General features: G+C 33.7%; 2 protein-coding genes across 2 annotated transcripts; one reads left to right on the plus strand and one right to left on the minus strand.

Moving 5' to 3' along the window:
- Positions 1 to 9,348: 9,348 nt before the first annotated feature.
- On the plus strand, positions 9,349 to 10,596 carry LOC134245600 (heat shock 70 kDa protein 12A-like). The gene has a single exon (XM_062727872.1). The coding sequence runs from the start codon at positions 9,357 to 9,359 to the stop codon at positions 10,464 to 10,466; it is 1,110 nt and encodes a 369-aa protein (XP_062583856.1). The 5' UTR covers positions 9,349 to 9,356; the 3' UTR covers positions 10,467 to 10,596.
- Positions 10,597 to 18,781: 8,185 nt separating this feature from the next.
- On the minus strand, positions 18,782 to 19,413 carry LOC134245602 (uncharacterized). The gene is made up of 2 exons (XM_062727873.1): positions 18,970 to 19,413; positions 18,782 to 18,888 (listed from the first exon to the last, which is right to left on the minus strand). Exons 1-2 carry the CDS (start codon positions 19,364 to 19,366, stop codon positions 18,869 to 18,871), a joined length of 417 nt encoding a protein of 138 aa, XP_062583857.1. The 5' UTR covers positions 19,367 to 19,413; the 3' UTR covers positions 18,782 to 18,868.
- Between the last annotated feature and the right edge of the window lie 53 nt (positions 19,414 to 19,466).

The following is a 19,466-nucleotide window of genomic DNA, read 5'->3' on the forward strand; positions in this document are numbered from 1 at the left end:
AAAGAAAAATTATGGTCTCTTTCAAATTCATTTTCATAAAGATTGTCTTACTGAAAAGTGCCAGTGCTAAAGAAATTCATAAGAGGTTCGAGGACTGTTTGGAAATTATTGAGACATTGTATATATTTTTCCTTCGAATGGATAATTATCTTTTGGAGAAAATTTGCATAAACGTTTTACAAACACTAAGAATTTTTAAAAGCAAGAATATTTTACAGATATTAGATTTCTTCTCTTCGGTGGTATATAAATGTGTCAATGGTAGGGGTACTCGGCGCAGTCACGAAATAAGATATTGAAAATATGTAACAACAACGGTCAAACCCCTGTGGACCAATAATAAGAGCAAAAATAATTCAATACATGGATAAAGTTTTAAGCTCACCTGAGAAATGAAGGGTCATGCCCTCTTTCAAGGAGAGGTAATTATGAATTTGTGAAAAAATAATGGCATTTTTAAAAAATCTTCTTCTCAAGAACCACTGGACCAGCAGGAAAAATGAAACTTATAATGGAATCATTGTCAGGTAGTGTAGATTCAAGCTTATTCAAACCATGACCCCCAGGGATAAGGTGGGACCACAATGGCCGATGAAAGTTTTACTTGGAATATATAGGAAAAAGCTTTAAAAATCTCCTTTTCAAGAACCATCGAGACAAGAAAGATGACACTCAAATGAAATCATCTTTAGGTAATGTAGATATAAATTTGTTCAAATCAAGAACCCCGGGGATAGGGTGGGGCCAAAATGGCCGATCAAAGTTTTACATAGAAAAATATAGGAAAAATCTTTTTCTCAAGAACCATTGCGACAGGAAAATTGAAACTCATGTGAAATCATCCTCAGGTAGTGTTAATTTGTTCAAATCATGATCCCCGAGGGTAGGGTGGGGTCAAAATAGTCGATCCAAGTTTTACATAGGAAAATATATGAATTTTTTTTTTAAATTTCTTCACAAGAGCCTTTGGGACAGGAAAGATGAAACTCACGTTGAATCATCCTCAGGTAGTGAAGATTCAATTTTCTTCAAATCATAACCCCCGAGGGTCACAGTGGCTGATCAAAGTTTTACCCAAGAAAATATAGGAAAAATCTTTAAAAATCTTCTTCTCCATGACCATTGGGCCAGGAAAGATGAAACTTATGTTGAAGCATTTTCAGGTAGTGTAGATTCAGGTTTCTCCAGAACAGAAAAGTTTTGTTATGTCAATTTGACATGTAAGCATCTGCAAGAAGTAAAGATTTAAATTTATTCAAATTTTGTCTAGGATGGTGGTTTTAGCCAGGGGTTGCCATTGAAGATCAAGTAATATGTTGTAAAAATCTTTTAAAAAATTTCTTTTCAAGTATGGCAAAATTATACAGGTATGCTTTATTGATATAGTGACATTCTCAAGAAATGGAAAATACAGATCCCCATCCCCCAACAAGTAAGCTTTCCAATACTAAGCTGATTTGTGTTTTTAACTACCCCTTTTGTGCTCAGGTGAGCGATCTGGCCCATGGGCCTTTTGTTAAGTTTAATTTTGACTCCATGTTGTGCAAGTTTGTTAAAAGTCTTAATAGAAATTCCGGAGATCGTCACAAAATCAACCTCGGTAAAGAAATGCGGAGCAGCGAGAGAACTAAAATTTTGCGTAGCGCTATGATTGACTTTTTCCGACTCATCAACCTGCTAAAACAATAACAACAAGAAAAAAAACATTTCTAAGGGTTGGTTATTACATTGATATAGTTACTGATATCATATAATTAAAGTCATCTTGTATATATGACACATGAAATTTTACACTGGTGTAGCAACAACATACATTTTTTAAGGAATCGTTTAAGATAAGAGACAATTGAAGTTTTGTGTATGTTATCTATGATAACAAAGATTAAGAGGAATAAACCTATCCCATCGTTTTGCATGCAAAAACGTATCCGGTTTACGACGCTAAATAAAAAATAGCGATGCTGCTACAGATCGATATCATATACATACAAGTTTACAATTTCACCGGAAATTACTGTAGAAGTACTTTTTTCCGCGTGTTATTATTTTACTCTATGTACGCGGTCACAAATTTTCCGCGGAAATTTGTCCAAGCGTACTTAATATTAATTTAAGGCATATAGTGACAGTTTAAGAAATCCGCGTAATTTTGTACCCGCGGATTAAACAGAAATTGTGATTCCACTGAATTATGACCCCGCAGAAAAAAATACGTTTACAGTATCTAATTAATGTTGACGAATTTTCCCGAATTTACCTCTGTTCTTAACAGCTTAATAGAGATTAAAAAGTCTCTAATCAGTCCTCATAGAATGTATTTCAACTGTGACCAGAACTATAGGTATACATACATATATGCCAAAATGTGGTTATGAAATACAGACGATATATGTACAAACCTTTGTCAAAACAATTGAAAATAACATCCTACGAGATGTTTACTAGGGCAGTTCTATAAATAAATACCAGAGTTTTATGACATGCAACATAGAAATCATGTCATAAAGCGTGACTTTCTTTCATGATTGAATCTTTAATAAATTGACTACAGCTTATTTGACCACTTTTTATCACAGTTTCATTGTGAGAAGCTGAGAAACAAGGGCTGTACTAGACACTGCATGTAAAATGAATTGTAAAGAATCAGTAAACTAGAGTGAAATTAAATGCTTCATTAAAGCTTCTGTAAAACTCGTTAAGAATCCCAAAAGAAATACTCTGAATTGTGTGAAATTAATGACAACCAATGTCTGTTTTATAGACACATAAGAGCGTTTCAATCTATCGAAATAATATAATAAGCATAAAAAATAGGTATCGTCTTTGACGACAAAGACTTTAAATCAATAACGATGTTTAATTGACTTACGACACATTGTAAACTTAATAGTAATCAATTTTTTTATCATTTTTTAGTTAGTTTACACTATTTTAAAGAATCATTCACAATTGAAAAGCTTTGTTCTCAAAGGTCATCCTCTGTTTTGCAAAATGAGTGAAAATGACATCGCGTAAGAATACTAGTATCTAAACAAGTATTTTAAAAAATAAAAAAAAAATAGAGTTATCAACGTTGGTCTAAAATTGAAAGAGATAATGAAACTTGCATCCATTGCTTTAAACTCTCAAAACAAATTTACAATAAGATGCACTTGAGAAAACAGCCAAGGTCTGAGAAGAGCAAAGACATTTTAAAGCACAAAAAACAGTTTTATATGCCATTTTCTTAAATATTTTTGGTCTTGTTCTTCAAATTTTTATTCGGGCAGTTCAATTTCTGGAGAAGTCTTAAAAGCAGTTAAGCAAAAAAAAAATCAAAAGGTTTATGAAAAGTCGGAACCATAATTAAGAATCCACTACATTTTATGTTTTCATGACAACCCACACGCCATGAAGTGTATAGGAGTTTTGGGGATAAACAGAAAGTCGATTAAATGTTTTTCCACACCAACAATTTTCACAAGATCTTTCTCCCATCGACTTATTTCAATTTCCAAACTTGACAAAACACCTTTCAGAAAGAAGAAACAAGTTCAGGTAATCATAGGATCTGCCGTATTACAGTATCCGAATGGACATACTCATAAATGTGTTCTAAAACAATCAGAAATTGTCTAAAATTGTTACAAAGATGTGCTTTAATTATAAGAGAATATTTTTGTAAAATCATTATGAATAAATCATTGAAAAGCGTTTTTTAATTCTTTTGAGCTCCGAGGACGTTATTTATTGAACAATCCTCGTACTTGAGTAAAATGAGATTTAACGCGTATTTTTTAATTTTTTTCTTCAATGTTTTGTAATAATAGGATTTGAAGAGAAAATATTTCTATAAATTCATAAGGCTGATTACAGGAAGGTATATAGAATTTTGAATGTCATAGAAAGTGAACATTTTCTTAACATTTTAGAAATTAATTATCTGCATGGTTTGCAATTAAAAAAATAGACCAAAAAACATGTACCAATCCAAACATCCATTTTTGTTTGTATCATCTGTCCTGAAAGGATTTGAAGCTTATCATGATCGGACATATAGTAAAGAGCTCTATTTGCTTACTAGAGTATACACCTCACGTGTACGAGGTTTGCCCATAAAGTTAGTCGATTTCCTAATAGTAACAGTCTGGCAAGTGGGCCGCTTTTATTATTAAATAAATACATGTATTGTTTCGTTATAATATCCAACTGCAACCACTTTTCAAAGATATGTATGTATATACCATACTTAGTAGTTTCTTCATCAAAATTCAAATAAATACAAGATAATTTAGGAGTGTCAACTTAAAATATCTTAAGCTCACCAGGGATGAAGGCTAAAGTGGACTTTGCTGATCACCTAATGTCCGCCGTCCGTGTCCGTCCGTTTGTGAATATTTTACATTTTCAACTTCTTCTCAAGAACTACAGAGCCAATTTTAACAAAACGTGGTACAACGCCTCATTGGGAGAAGGGGAATTTAAATTGTTAAAAAAAGGCCAAGCCAATACCACAGAGAGATACACAAGAAAAAAGATGAAAATAGGTTGGGGTCATTAAAAAAGATTTTTCTAAAGAATCACTGGGGTACAACACATCCTTCAGTAAAGGCGAGTTAAAATTGATACAAGAAAGAACCAAGCTATACTACCAAGGAGGAGATAATCAAGAAAAAACAAACAAGAGGCCCAGGGGCCACAGCGCTCTCCTGAGCACATCGGCTAGGAAAAAGCACATCAGATCAGAAAGTTTACTGAGGTTGGGGTGGTGTGGGGGTGGGCATGAATTTTAACCCCCAGGGGGTCATGACCTGAACAAACTAGAATCTACACTACCTGAGGATGCTTCCATATAAATATCACTAATCATGGCTTTGAAGTACTTGATTGATTGATTGTATATTGTTTAACGTCCCTCTCGAGAATTTTTCACTCACATGGAGACGCTACCACTCGGCACTCAGGGCCATTGAGCAGGGAGGGATCTTTTTCGTGCCAGCACCTACTGCAACACGGGACCTCGGTGTTTACGGTCTCATCCAAAGGACCCGCGACTTAAGGATTGACTCCTTACTTCGCCACTCCAGAGCAGACGCTCAAACCACTGCGCCACGCGGGCGACTTGACGTACTTGAAAAGGAGATGTTAAAATGTTCCCTATATATTCATATTTAAAATTTTGGTCTGCTATTTTGGCACCACCCCAGCCCCGGGGTTCATGATTTGAACAAACTTGAATCCACACTACCTGAGGATAATTTCACATTAGTTTCGTCTTTCTTGTCTCAGTGGTTCTTGAGAAGAAGATTTTTAAAGATTTTTTCCTATATATTCCTATGTAAAACTTTGATCGTCCATTTTGGCCCCATCCTACCCCCAGGGGTCATGATTTGAACAAAAGTGAATCCACACTACCTGAGGATGATTCCACATGAGTTTCATCTTTCTTGTCTCAATGGTTCTTGATTGATTGATTGATTGATTCTATATTGTTTAACGTCCCTCTCGAGAATTTTTCACTCACATGGAGACGCTTCCACTTGCCGGTGGAGAGCTGCAAATTTTGTCCTATACTCGGCACTCAGGGCCATTGAGCAGGGAGGGATCTTTTTCGTGCCAGCACCTACTGCGACACGGGACCTCGGTGTTTACGGTCTCATCCAAAGGACCCGCGACTTAAGGATTGACTCCTTACTTCGCGGATCTAGAGCAGACGCTCAAACCACTGCGCCACGCGGGCGACTTGACGTACTTGAAAAGGAGATGTTAAAATGTTCCCTATATATTCATATTTAAAATTTTGGTCTGCTATTTTGGCACCACCCCAGCCCCGGGGTTCATGATTTGAACAAACTTGAATCCACACTACCTGAGGATAATTTCACATTAGTTTCGTCTTTCTTGTCTCAATGGTTCTTGAGAAGAAGATTTTTAAAGATTTTTTCCTATATATTCCTATGTAAAACTTTGATCGTCCATTTTGGCCCCATCCTACCCCCAGGGGTCATGATTTGAACAAAAGTGAATCCACACTACCTGAGGATGATTCCACATGAGTTTCATCTTTCTTGTCTCAATGGTTCTTGAGAAGATTTTTAAAGGTTTTTTTCCTATATATTCATGTGTAAAACTTTGATCGGCCATTTTGGCCCCACCCTACTTCCGGGGGTCATGATTCGAACAAATTTGAATCTACACTACCTGAGGATGATTCCACATGAATTTCATCTGGCCCAGTGGTTCTTGAGAAGAATTTTTTTAAAACGCCATTAATTCATAAATATATCCCCTTAGAAAAGTGAGTGGCCCTTCATTTGGACAAACTTGAATCCCCATAACCAAGGATACTTTGTACCAAGTTTGGCTGAAATTGGCCCAGTGGCTCTTGAGAAGAAGATGAAAATGTGAAAAGTTTACGACGACAACAACAACGACAGACGACGGACAAATTTTGATCAGAAAAGCTCACTTGAGGCTTCGGCTAAGGTGAGCTAAAAATAGGGTGGGGTCATTTAAAAGAAATCTCAAGAACAACTGGGCCGGAAAAGCTTAAACATGTGGAAACAACCTAAGGTAATGTAGATTCAATTTGGTCAAATTTTGATCCCGGAGGTAGGTTGGGGCCACAATAGCTAGGGAATTACATTGAAATATATTGGAAAAAATATTTAAAAATATTCTTAGGAACAACTACGCAAGGAAAGGTGAAACTTATGTTGAAGCATAATGGGGGTAGTGTAAATTTCAATTGTGCAAATCATGAACTCCGGTCACGAATGTAAGTTTTACATTGACATACATTGGGGAAATCTTTAAAAATCTTCTTCGGAAGGACACTAGGCCATAAAAGCTTAAACTTATTTGGAAACATTATGGGTTAGTTTAGATTATATTTTTTTTCAAAAGCATGACCTCCAGGCATAAGTTTGGTCCACAGTTTTTATAACATTGGGGGGGGGGGGTCTGGTGAAGAACAGCATGACTAAAGTTTTCTCAGGTGAGCGATGTAGCCCATGGACCACTTGTTATATACAAACTGCGTAGCCCAGTATAACGTAGCGATTGATATATTACAGTGATATATACAAAGGTATTCTATTGTAGCTTTGCAATTCCTTGCAGCTTTTTTTTTTTAATTTTCATTCCCTGTAGTGTAAGCAATCTAAAAATAATCATTCACGTATCAGTCAAGGAGAACAACTGCTTAATTTCCAATCCATAAACTTTTAATATGTTGATTGTTCTAATGATAAAAAAAATCATACCTATTTAGTTTTAGGCATTTTACATTTAAAGACTGAACCTTTAAAACGGAATACGTTCAAATGCTCAGAACCAAAGTAATTTGATTTACATTAGTATCAAACTACACTGACTCGGATTTTCGAAACAAATAAATTGGTAACTAAGATATATTCGAGGGTTAATGTTTGAAAATTATTGAGTCACTGTGTATATTTTTTTTTTCTCATGAACGTCTTTCGGTGAAGCTTCGCTGGGGTACCCAGCGCAGTCACGAAAAGTTAAATCTAACGAGTATACTTAAAAGTCAGTGCAGCACTATGGGAAATTCTTTTCCAGGCTGAAATACGATGGCAATTTAACAAATAATGTCATTAGCTCTATGACAAACAACATAGAAATCATATGCGATATAAAGGATGATGTGACATTACTGCTATCTGGGGCCCCCTTTTCCACGACGAATCATATTTAATCAACAACGTTGTTGGTAGTTTTCAAACATGACTCAATAAATACGACGCCTTTTCAATAGTTTCAATAGTTCAGACACATTTTAATTATAAGGAATACTGCATAATCTTTGATTTTTAGACCCTATCACAGCTAAATTCGGCCAGGTTTGTGCGAATATTTTCTTTTATGGCAAGAGAATGGGCGGGTCTTAGTACATTAATAGAGGGATATGCGTGCCCGAGAAGACCTTATATGGCTATCGTTATTATTTCGCACTTAGTCATTGTCCAATCCGATGACAGAACAACAAAACATGCTGCTTTACATTTTACGTTAATTTAGATTTTATCGCAGACACGTGGTTTTGGTCAATTTACCTGTTGTCCTTTTCTACATTTCAAACTTTTATAATGGTATATAAATATATATTTAAATAATGTAGTTATCACGTTTGTCTGAAATTCAAAATATAGAAACTTGAATCCATTGCTTGTAAAACAAATTTACAATATGATGCACTTTGACAAAACAGTCAAGGTTTGAGAAGAGCAAAGAATTGGGGAAAAAAGCACAAAAACTGTTTTAAATGCCATTTCTTAAATATTAGTAATTCTGTTGTTCAAATTCTATTTTGGAAAGGCAATTTAATTTCTGGAGAAGTTTAGAAAAGAATTTTTTGCAAAAAATCGAGTTTATGATAAGGATGAAACCAGAATCAGGAATCCACTATATAAATTTTCTTAAAGACAACGTCCAAACCCTCAAGCCACGAAGAGTTTAGGAGCAAGGGCTTTTTACATTTTTTAACGTTTTACGTTTTTTAATGTTTTATACCGTTCACGGTAGCTCAGTCGGTAGAGCGCTCGCTCCGTGATCGGGAGGTCATGAGTTCGTATCTCCGCCGCGACTGACCTAGTCGTTAAAATTGGTAGCAACTGTTCCTTCGCCATGCGCTCGGCACTTTGAAGTGAAAGTTGCGGGTCCTTCGGATGAAACCTTAAAAACCGAGGTCCCTTGTCAGCGGCAGGCGTTGGCACGATAAAGATCCCTCTGTCCTCAATGGCCCTGAGTGCCGAGTAAATGTCAAAATTTGAAGCCCTTCATCGGCATACGGTGACGTCTCCATATGAGTGAAAAATTCTCGAGAGGGACGTTAAACAATATACAATCATTCATTTAACGTTTTATCAAACCAACAATATTCACCAGATTTTTCCATCTTTGACTTGATTTATTCTGCAACCTTAAAAAACTAACACCTTTCAGAAAGAATAAACAAGGCATAGGACTATAGGATCTGCCATATTCTAGTTTACAAAGGGTTATGCTCGAAAAGTGTTCTTAAAAACAATTAGAAATTGGAGAAAAGGTTTAAAGACATGTATTTTAATTAAACAAGAATGTTTAAATGAAATTATTGACTATAAGGCTAAATCAATAAAAAAAAAGCGTGTTATATGTATGTTTCTTTCTAAGCACCGATGGCATTTTTTAATGAACAATGAATAATTTCTGGTTCTAGAAAAGAAGCTAAAATGAACGAAAGTTTACGACCGACGTACAACGACAATCAAAAACAGAAAGCAATAGGTGACTCATATTACCTAAAAAAAAAGCCAGTCTTAGTATCATAAAAAATTTTCTTGTATGCTTCATTTTCACTAGGTGGCACAGCAGACATGATTGTTGAACAGAATACTTTAGATGGTAAGCTGAAGCCAATACTGAAAGCATCTGGCGGTTTGTGGGGAGGAAATCGTGTCAATGAAGAATTTTGTAGCTTTATTTCTAAAGCCATTGGTCAGGATATATTCAATACCTTTGTGAGAGAAAATATATGTGACTTTCTTTATCTTAATGGCCAATTTGAAATTAAAAAGAGGCTAGCTACCAAACATTCGACGGATAAGATAATACTGCAACTACCCGTAACATTATCCGAAACTTTTACCGAAAAATCAGGCACAATTCTTGCCAAAACAATAAAAAATACAATTTACAGTAAAGATATTGATGTAAACAGGGGGAAAATTGAATTATCTGCCGACAAAATGCGTTCTTTTTTTACAAGGACAGTACAGGGAATCGTTGATCATGTGCGAATGATCATGAGCAAACCAGAATGCAAAGATATAAAGCATATTCTAATGGTGGGTGGCTTTTCAGAGTCACCCTTGGTCGTTGAAGAAATTCGTGCACAGTTTCCAACTAAAACCATCATAAATCCTACTGACTCGGGTTTATCTGTTTTAAAGGGTGGAGTGCTTTTTGGGTTTGATACCAAAGTTGTTACTGCCAGAGGTTGTCCACTCACGTATGGAATATCACTTTATGATTCTTTTGACAAAACAAAACACGACATGTCGAAATCAGTGATGTTGGGAAAGGAGAGAGTTGTCCTTGGATGCTTTGAGAAGATTTTTATGATCGATGAGATTGTTGATGTTGGAACTAAAAGATCCATAAATGTCTATGAAAGTTACAAAGGACAACCCGAATCTTTAAGAAAGAAAAGTAAAGAGATTGAAATTTTCTCCTCAACTGAACCGAATCCACGGTATGTAACTGAGCTAAGTTGTTCTCGTCATGGACGAATCATCGTACCACCACCAAATGGCAGGTGGCCTGACAAGGTGAAAGGCAGAATTGAATTTGAATTTGGGCAAACTGAGCTGATTGTTCGATACATTGACAGAGTGACCGAGTATGTTGTTACGGGGAATGTAGATTTCCATGCATCCGAAAATGAATTGAATTTGCTGAGCTCCTCGGTTAGAAAATCCCAATAATTTTTAAGGAAAAGATATTTTATGTCTGTGTTTGTTCATGGAGGTATAGAAATCTTACAAAGATGGTCTGACATTGCATTTATACGGTTTATATTTACATTGTAAAAATCCAAATAACTGTTGCTCTGTATCCAGGATTTTGTTGATATTTACTTTAACCTATCAATCGTAAGTAAGTTTCGTTGTTCGACGTTTGAGCGAAGACTTTTTATGTGCCCGGATCGAAAGATACGAGGCGTATATTGTTTTTGTCCTGTCTGTCTGTTCGTCTGTTTGTCTGCAAACTTTAACCTTCGCTATTTCTTTTGAACCGTAAAAGATAGAGACTTCATATTTGGTATGCATACTGCACTAGTTAAGCTCTTTCAAATGACACCAAGATCAATGACCTTGTGACCTTGACTGTGACCTATATGCTAAAAATATGTTTTTTAACTTTGTTACCGCCGGGCGCATAGTGTTTCACAAACACATCTTGTTCACGAATGTCTTTGGAATATCTCTGCTACATCAAATTTAATCATCAAAATACGTCATATTTTCAAAAAATATAGATTAAACATCTTTATGTAGATTTTTCAAAAAAGACGGATTGTACATTATTATGAGCCTCAATTACAAGAAATATGTTAGAAATCTTATAATATTTTTTTTAATTGCATGTATTATCTTTTCTGGCTTGATTGATTTGTTCGGCCATATTTCTGTAATTTGATCTTTTTCTTAACATCTGAATGAAAGAAATATAAAGTAGCTTGATTTTACTATGTTTTATCAAAATTCATTTTAGACTTGACATTTTACCCTATAGATAATTATTTTAAATAGAATATATTTTGATGACATATGCACGTTGAATATCATGTTGTTTTTTCAGATATGCACATTTTCTTTTATTACTGGACTGTACTTATATATTCATGTATGGTTGGAAAATAAGTCTTATTGTATGGAATATAAGTTGCTTAATTATTTGACCAAGTAAGCACCTTTACAATATTAAGCACAGGACAAAATTATACATGTGTGTTATTTATCAAAAATCTGTTTATCCCATGATTTATATATATTATTTTTTGTTAACTACGTATTATTGTAAAGCATCATAAATCAGTTATACTAGAATACACATGATCATATATTCACGGATTTTGTTTGACACTTATTATTTACGGATTGATTTGTCAACAGTAGTGAAGGAGAGACTGCATGAGTATTGTGCAACAATACATTCTAGAATTGGTGTAATTCATCAGGTGTGGATACTTAAGAATTCCAAGAATTTTGAAAAATTTGAAGTCAAAATTTTACCAAAACCTTCAGTATTAAAACTTAAGACTTAGCAATATGAGCTGCATGTTTGACATCGAAAATTTTTATTGCAAATTTGTGATAAACTAATTAAATGACAGAAAAATAAATCATTTATAAACTTCTTTTGTTCATATTCGCAACGGAAAATTTTTTATTAGCTTTGATTGAAGCAAAATTGAATTATTGACGTCCTGTACAATAATGATTTCTTACACATGTTACATACATAACACTGTATGTTCGGTTGTACAGAAATATTTCTTCTGAAACATTTTTAAACTTTATTTTTTGGCTTATTGGTCATATGGGTTTAAATTACATACAAATTATTCATAAAAGTACATTTTACCAGCAAAATAAAATTTTCGAAGAGACAGCTCATATTCCTTTAAATTTTATAAAATACCATTTCTCACGATAAATGAACATTCCCCTGCGAAATGATTAAGAATAATTCTTGAACTTTTAAGAAAAGTTCATGAATTGTATTCTTGAATCAGCTCATGAATTGTTCATGAAGATCCCATGAAGTTAAAATTGGACACTCATGATTTCATGGATTTTATTCATGAAAACCAAGTTCAAGAATATTCAAGAATTATTTGTTGTTCATGAACAAACTTGGATTTTTTAAATGCCTGCAAAACGATCAAGAATAATTCTTGAACTTTCAAGAAAAGTTCATGAATTATATTCATGAACTTTCAAGAAAAGTTCATGAATGATATTAATAGGTTCAATGCATTTTCATGAACTATTCATGAATAATTTGTAAAAGTTTTTTAGGAATGTACATGAACTATTCATGAATGTTCTTGCATTTAGTAAACAAAAATGTAATAAGTTATGCAAAATGAAAAACTGTAAAAGAAAATATTTTAATAGCATCTTAAAAGATTCCACAGAATTTTTGTTTTCCAATCATGGTAACAAAATCTTTGTTCAAGTAAACAACTCTGATAAGTGATAACGATAATAAATAAACTATGTAGCTCATTCCTAATAAATTATGAAAAATTTCAATTCAAACGTGACTCTTTGCAGAATCCTTAACCTTACTTGGTCAAGAGGAGAGTGGGTTCCTTATTCAGCGTATTTCAAAGTGTATGCCTAAAATGGAATGATTTTTAATCCAAGTCTCACTGTCTGGCAGAAAAGTGTGTTCAGCAATTAGGGTATCAGCTAAAAGGGCTTTCAAGGATTTTGAGCAGAGGTGGTCAAATAAAAAAATCTTATTGGCTTTCCCTGTGGAATTTTCAGAATTTCATCACTTGGATCCTTTGATCGATTACGATTCATATTTTCATTCCTTTCTTTTGTTTTTCTTCAAGAGCCTGGATTTTTTATGTTCTTTTTTTTTTGGCAGCCAGAGTTTTTTTAATCTTCTGATCTCAACTCATTAACATTATCTGTGAACTGCTTCTCTTTTCCCTACAAGAACAAAGATTTTCTGAAAATGCTCATAAATGTGAAAACTTGACTTGCATATTTGTTTCATTTAATTCTGCATCATAGGCACTGCCATATTTTAAAGCATTTCGAGCGGGAGTTTAGCCTGTTTCCCATGCCCGCCATGTTCAAGATGTTATAGGTGAACAGGATGAATGTTTCAATCTTTAATTATTAAATGTAACGTAATTTGGTTGGATTCTTACTCATAACAAAGTTTGACAAAATTTCATTAAAAAGGACATGACTGAACTCTTACAAATAGACAGTAACATCTTGACAAATATCTCACAGATTCAGCGATTGCCTCCATTTTTTTGTAACTCACCACTAATATCTGCAGTTATGAAGTAAATTGATCCTCTGGATATTCCTTCTTCGTATTCTGTTATTTTCTTCAAAGGTTGACAAAGAATGACTACGCTAATAATCCTCCCACTCTACCGATTCACTTTCCAACGTCTCGCGCGTTTCAAAGTTTGCGCCTTTTAAAAAGTGTCATGCAGAGCAAATTAAGAAATAGTTTCGAATTGTCAAGATTTTTGTTAAACAAAAAATAACAAACACTATCTGAATGATTTTTCACTGAAATTAATTTTTTAAAAATTAATATAAGTTATATCATTTATTGAATTGGATTTTTTTTTAAAATTATACCTGTAGAGCCATAGTTTCGTATTCAAGTATGGCCGCCTCCATATCAGAGGACAACAAATATTTCTTGGAACCACTCTCCCTCAAACTGAGTACCCTGAGCTATGAAAGTGTATAGGAGAATAGACTAAAAAATACGAATGTGGTTCATGTCATAGCTTCTTCACAACCATGCAGCCTGTGCTGTATCATTTACACACGATGGACAGAAAAATGTGACTTTATAACAACATCAAAATATAAAGCTTTTCGACCCAAGAATGGTACGGTACAGTACGGACAAGAGATATAATTTTTTAGTTGTCAATAAATTTATGATACGTTTTTAGGAAGATTATGAAATTTTTCCTAGAGTGTAAGTCTGTTTCAATTTCTTACAACTTGTTAAAAGTTTGACAAATAGAGAAAATTCGGTCGAACAAAGTTGTGTCGTGAAAAATGAGATAATTTAAAGCACAATTTTAATATAGCTGGCCAATTTAAATGATGAAGAAACATTAGTAATTCAATATGAGAATAAAATGCTGTCAATATTGATGCAGTGTTCTTTAAATTACGATCATGATTTAATTATAATCTCCCTTCTAGACAGTTCATAACAGAGTTTTATTATCCTAAAGAATCTAAGTTATCAATTACATAGAGTAGAAAATAGTGATTTTAACCTCTTATGTTCCCCTACTCGGCCCTGATCCCATACTTTCAAAATCAAAACAAAAGCATGTTATTAATTAAATCAGGGGCTTGTTCAACAATTGCATCTGCATGCAAAAGTTGTATTATGGGAGTAATGAGTGTTTTCTGGCGATCGTTTGTGACAATTATTTTTACATTTTTAGTCTTCATGAAAATTCATGAACATTCATTACCTTGAACTACTAAGTTTTTTTCTTTAAACTGAAAATTAACAATATTCATATTTGTTCATCATTTGTTCATGAACTATGAATTATGAATGTTTTCATGAATTTTATTCATGAACTACTTTTATGAACCTGTTAAGAATCCTTTAAGAACCATTCATGAACAATTATGAACAACTCATAAAGGTTCTTAAAATCATGAATATCATTTCGCAGGGGTTGTTTCTTTTTAGTATACAGTGGGACATGTCATTTTTAAAGCGTGTATAAAATCGAATTTCCGTGACATTCTAGTGTATATGAAGCAGAAAGGTTTACAAAAAACTAAAAATTAACACTGCACACTGAAAAAAATGTTACGAGTATAGCTCGAATTTCCTCGACAATATATTATATACAAAAATACAGTATCCTTGACCCAAGCGCCTATTGAAGATATATTCCAATTTTTTTAAATCAAATTATTCGAATTAGTTGTTAAAATATGTGTACCAAATTTGGATATAATATGACGTAAAATAAAGTTAATTACGACAAAAGTCTACGAACATTTTGAAGGACCCTCGTATTTTACAAGTTTTAAAATTGGCGTTGCGCAAACAAATGACTTGAAGTTTTCTTTTCAATCTTCAGCCTCCCTTACTTATGCAGCAATATACATGTACCATCATCACATGCTTACGGAGTTTATTTCTCTCAGTTGATTCGAGCATGCTCTACGTGTGAACAATTTTCATTATGAGTTAAGTTATTGACAAATAAGTTGCTGAAACAAGAATAGCTTTCAGCATCACACCATTACACGGATTTCAAAACGTTTTGTGAACATTTTTTTCCTACAAATGCTATATTTTGGCAGAAAATGCATTTTTGTTAGTTGTCCTCCTATATTTCAAAAGAAGTGTTTGACATATGTACCTTCTATCAATTCTGAAATTACTTTTATTGAGAAATGTCTTATATAAAGTAATTAAAACAAAAAAAAACTTAACAAGTTAACGTATTTTGCTAAACTGTATAAAGAATGCATGTCATATAAGGATTCAACACTTCATTCTTCGCCATTTAAAAGAAATAGCGCTATCCTGAAAAAAAGAAAGAAAATATTTAGGTTAATCGTGAAGATAACGAGCAGTGATTGCTCTGGTAAAATACTTCAAACAAATAAAGTCTGTGAACAGGGCAAAAACACATATACCGGTAGGATCGGGTGCCAGAGAGGAGTAAACAACCCCCTGAAGACCGACCGCACCCGCCATTTGCCTTATTGTTTGATTTAAAGAACAATTTGTGGCTCAACAATAGAACTGAATGCATTTAATAACAGAATCTATTCATTACATTCAGATGACTTTTTGTACTCACGTTCGTCTACAACGAATTTGCATCATCAAATTTAGCTGCATTACCTAAGTATATACCGGGTACTTAAAAATATGTCGCTTTTATATGAGGAGTCATACATTTCAGATATGTTAAAGACGAAGATGGAATCAAGTATAATTTCTCAGTAATTTGGGGGTTATTATTTACCGTAATACATAATGTAGTTTACTGCTTGCGTACCTTTCTAGCGTTTTTACTCCTTCCAAATCTCACCAAGTCTCTGATCCAAGTAAAAGCCCCTTGTTCGGACGCTTTTACCCATGTTCACTGTAGTGACCTGTCTTTTAAATGTTGCGTCGTCATACGACCTTCTGATGACCTTAAGCCTTTTTTTCTCCATTTTACATGTTTTATGCATACTTGATCTTTTTTCTTGTGTTTTAAAAAATGAATTATACTGCTTAATAGCCATTCTCTGTAACCACTTAAACTTCGTTGCCACGCATGGTCACCGATTTTGATGAAACTTCACCCATGCTTAGTACTTGACACCAGAAACAAATGTCGAACAAAATATCGTTGCTATGTGTCTCGGTTGCTATGGCAACAGATGGAAAAGTTTGAAAAATCGAGATTTTCAGCCACTTTAAATCTTGACTGTGGCTTAATAAAAACTACAAAAAGCAAACAAACCATTCTAACAAAAACAAGACACCTTGATGTCATTTTTACTGTAAAGAAACTGTTTAGAATATATGTCTAAGCAAGTGATAACCAAGGTTACATTTGGAATACATTTAAAATGCTGAAATATGCTGAAAAACACTCCGTATTTACTAAAGGTAGGTGTTACATGCTCAAACTCAATCAACGACTTAAGAAAAACAATGAAAATGTTTGACCTTAAGTATATAAGTATAAGCAATATTATTCTATAAATAACTTTTCTGGTTGCCATGGCAACACAGTGTAACCATGCAAAACCAGTAACTAAGATTGGGTTAATGCTACTGTCTTGAGGAAAAACATGAAAATTCAAGACTGGCAAGTATGCATCATTAGGACCTTGCAACATCAAAACCATAAGAAAAATTGGGTATAATTGCTACATTGCAGTGTTACCATGGAAACAAAGTACCAGTGCTTAAAAGTGAATTATTTTTCGCTGCATTAAGAATTAAATTGCCATTTAATCAAGAAACAAATTTAAGGACTCAGCTTGAATAGTACTTATCTGTTAGAACTGAAGTTGAATATCATATATTGATAAAATTCGATGAAAAAAACAACACTGTTGCTATGGTTACCAAGAAGGGAAAATGTTCGATTTTGTGGACTTTATATCAGTATTAAACCCTGTGTGCCAACTTCTTGCATCCACTTAGAGATTGGACGATGCTCAACATTAAAAGTCAGATTAGCTGTTAATAAATATCAATCATAAAAGTTTTGGGAATCTACATTAAAAGGTACGTATCCAAGGAAAGAAAATATTTTTCGGGTTTTTAAGCATATATTTTCTGTTTATTTCCATAGCAACGCTCTATTTATAGAATGTAATCTGAATTTTTTCAAATGGGAAAACTAGGAGCACACCAACATCTTTAAAAATTGATCATTAATTATGAGGAAATGTGCTTTTTTAAAAGATAGGATCAAATTTAAACATACAGATTGTTACTTTGAAGGCTCTCTGTGGTATAAAAACCTTGGCAACCATTGCCAACCAAAATGAAATATCATATTTTGTTAATGGTATATGTTTCAAGGTACTTTTTTCTATTATTAAATCACATTTCATCCCATAATTGCTTTTTATTTTTACCTGTATGACTTTATAAAATTCAATGAATATTTTTTTTTACTTTTGAATACTTTGTTACCATAGAAACGTATGTAATAGTTGATTTACCAAACATGTTTATCATGCATTTCAGACATCTAACCTTCAACTTTTGGAAACAGTCATTGCCAATTGTTTGCTTTGCCGCAAATGTTAACTATGGGGCTCTAAACATGTTAAAAAATGCCATTTTTCGAACTTTAAGACATGTTGCCATGGTAACTATAAAACATAGCAACCAATTTTTGCCTGATTTCAGTTTAGGGTATCAATGACTTTTATCGTAGAGAGTTTGGAGAAATTCTGAGACTATGCGTGCCACAGCTCCTATATAAAATTTCAAGTCGTTACAGAGAATGGCTCTTAATTTCTACGTTATGTCTGATATCTTTCAATGACGTAGCATATTTTTTGAAAGTAGGTGTTTGGGAGCTAGAGAGAAAAAAATCGACTTAAGTTAAATTTAATACTTGTCCAAAAAAAGGAAAAATTGTCCTAACTCGAAAATCCTATTTCTTGTTTGTGTGTGGGTAAAGATAGGGGGGAGGGGGATCACGTTTCAACTTCTTTCAGTACCAATTTCTTTCTTTTTTTCGCAAATTTACTTTATTACCCTTATTTGACAAACAAAAGGGGGGATTTCAATGGATATTGATTCTGAAAACAGAATTTAACCGTTTTTGTAGTGCAATATATGTATCTTCCTTCATTTTTCAACATCCTGTCACAAGTACAGACACTAAAATTTGGTTGTGTTAAATTGTAATTTACATGCATATATTTCACCGGCTACATTATATATTCTTCAAATTTCAAGACTAAAACGTTTTTATATAAGTTTATATATTTTTTATTGTTAAAAGAATAATAATGAAACAATGGTAATTTATGTAAAGACTTAATATGAGCTCGAGGGATGGAAAGCTACGTGCATACTTCATCTTTTTCCTGGGCTACGAAACTATACATGACCCTGAAAAAAAAATAAACAAATTATAAGACATTGTCTTGAATTAGATTCTAGATATGTAGACTAGTATAATGCACGACTTACAAGAATTTTGATACTCGGTCCAAATTTTTTGCAGTTTCAGATCCAAATCTGGGTCGCCTCTTATTCTGACGCTAATCCCATTATCCTTTGTTGTATACTGTCTGTTGAACACATCTGGATCGAAGGGCTTTTTGACCATCTGGACGGTAGTCACTCGGCCCAATTTTTCTAATTTCTTCAGAAGGAAAAGTCTTCTGTTTCCCCGCACTACATACCAATAACCGTTATGCTGCGTGACTTGAATCATAGGTAGACTGTCTACTTGGATTTTTTGAAATACGAGTTGACGAAAAGTATGTTCCATTGGTGTTCCATTTCGAAAATTTGCCTGGATGCTATCGTGTGTATAACGAATTTGAGAAGGTCTCATATACACAGTAGATTCTCCGTTTCCCATTGTGCAGCGTGTGCAACGACAACGTATAGAATGTTTTTTTCTTCTTTTTTTTTTTTTTGTTTCTAGGAAACTACTTTCATTTTCGTTTTTGCACAAGAAG

This window comes from Saccostrea cucullata, unplaced genomic scaffold, assembly GCF_032062105.1.
Source record: "Saccostrea cucullata isolate Sc308-1 unplaced genomic scaffold, CSIRO_AGI_Scuc_v1 ctg2270, whole genome shotgun sequence".
NCBI lineage: Eukaryota > Metazoa > Mollusca > Bivalvia > Ostreida > Ostreidae > Saccostrea > Saccostrea cuccullata.

What these genes read in the sequence shown, in the direction of transcription:
- LOC134245600 (XM_062727872.1), top strand. Translation starts at nt 9,357, where the DNA reads ATGATTGTTGAACAGAATACTTTAGATGGTAAGCTGAAGCCAATACTG.
- LOC134245602 (XM_062727873.1), bottom strand. Translation starts at nt 19,366, where the DNA reads ATGGGAAACGGAGAATCTACTGTGTATATGAGACCTTCTCAAATTCGT. An exon ending in GACCGAGTATCAAAATTCTT is followed by an intron (nt 18,889 to 18,969) that starts GTAAGTCGTGCA and finishes TTTTTTTTTCAG; the next exon opens with GGTCATGTATAGTTTCGTAG.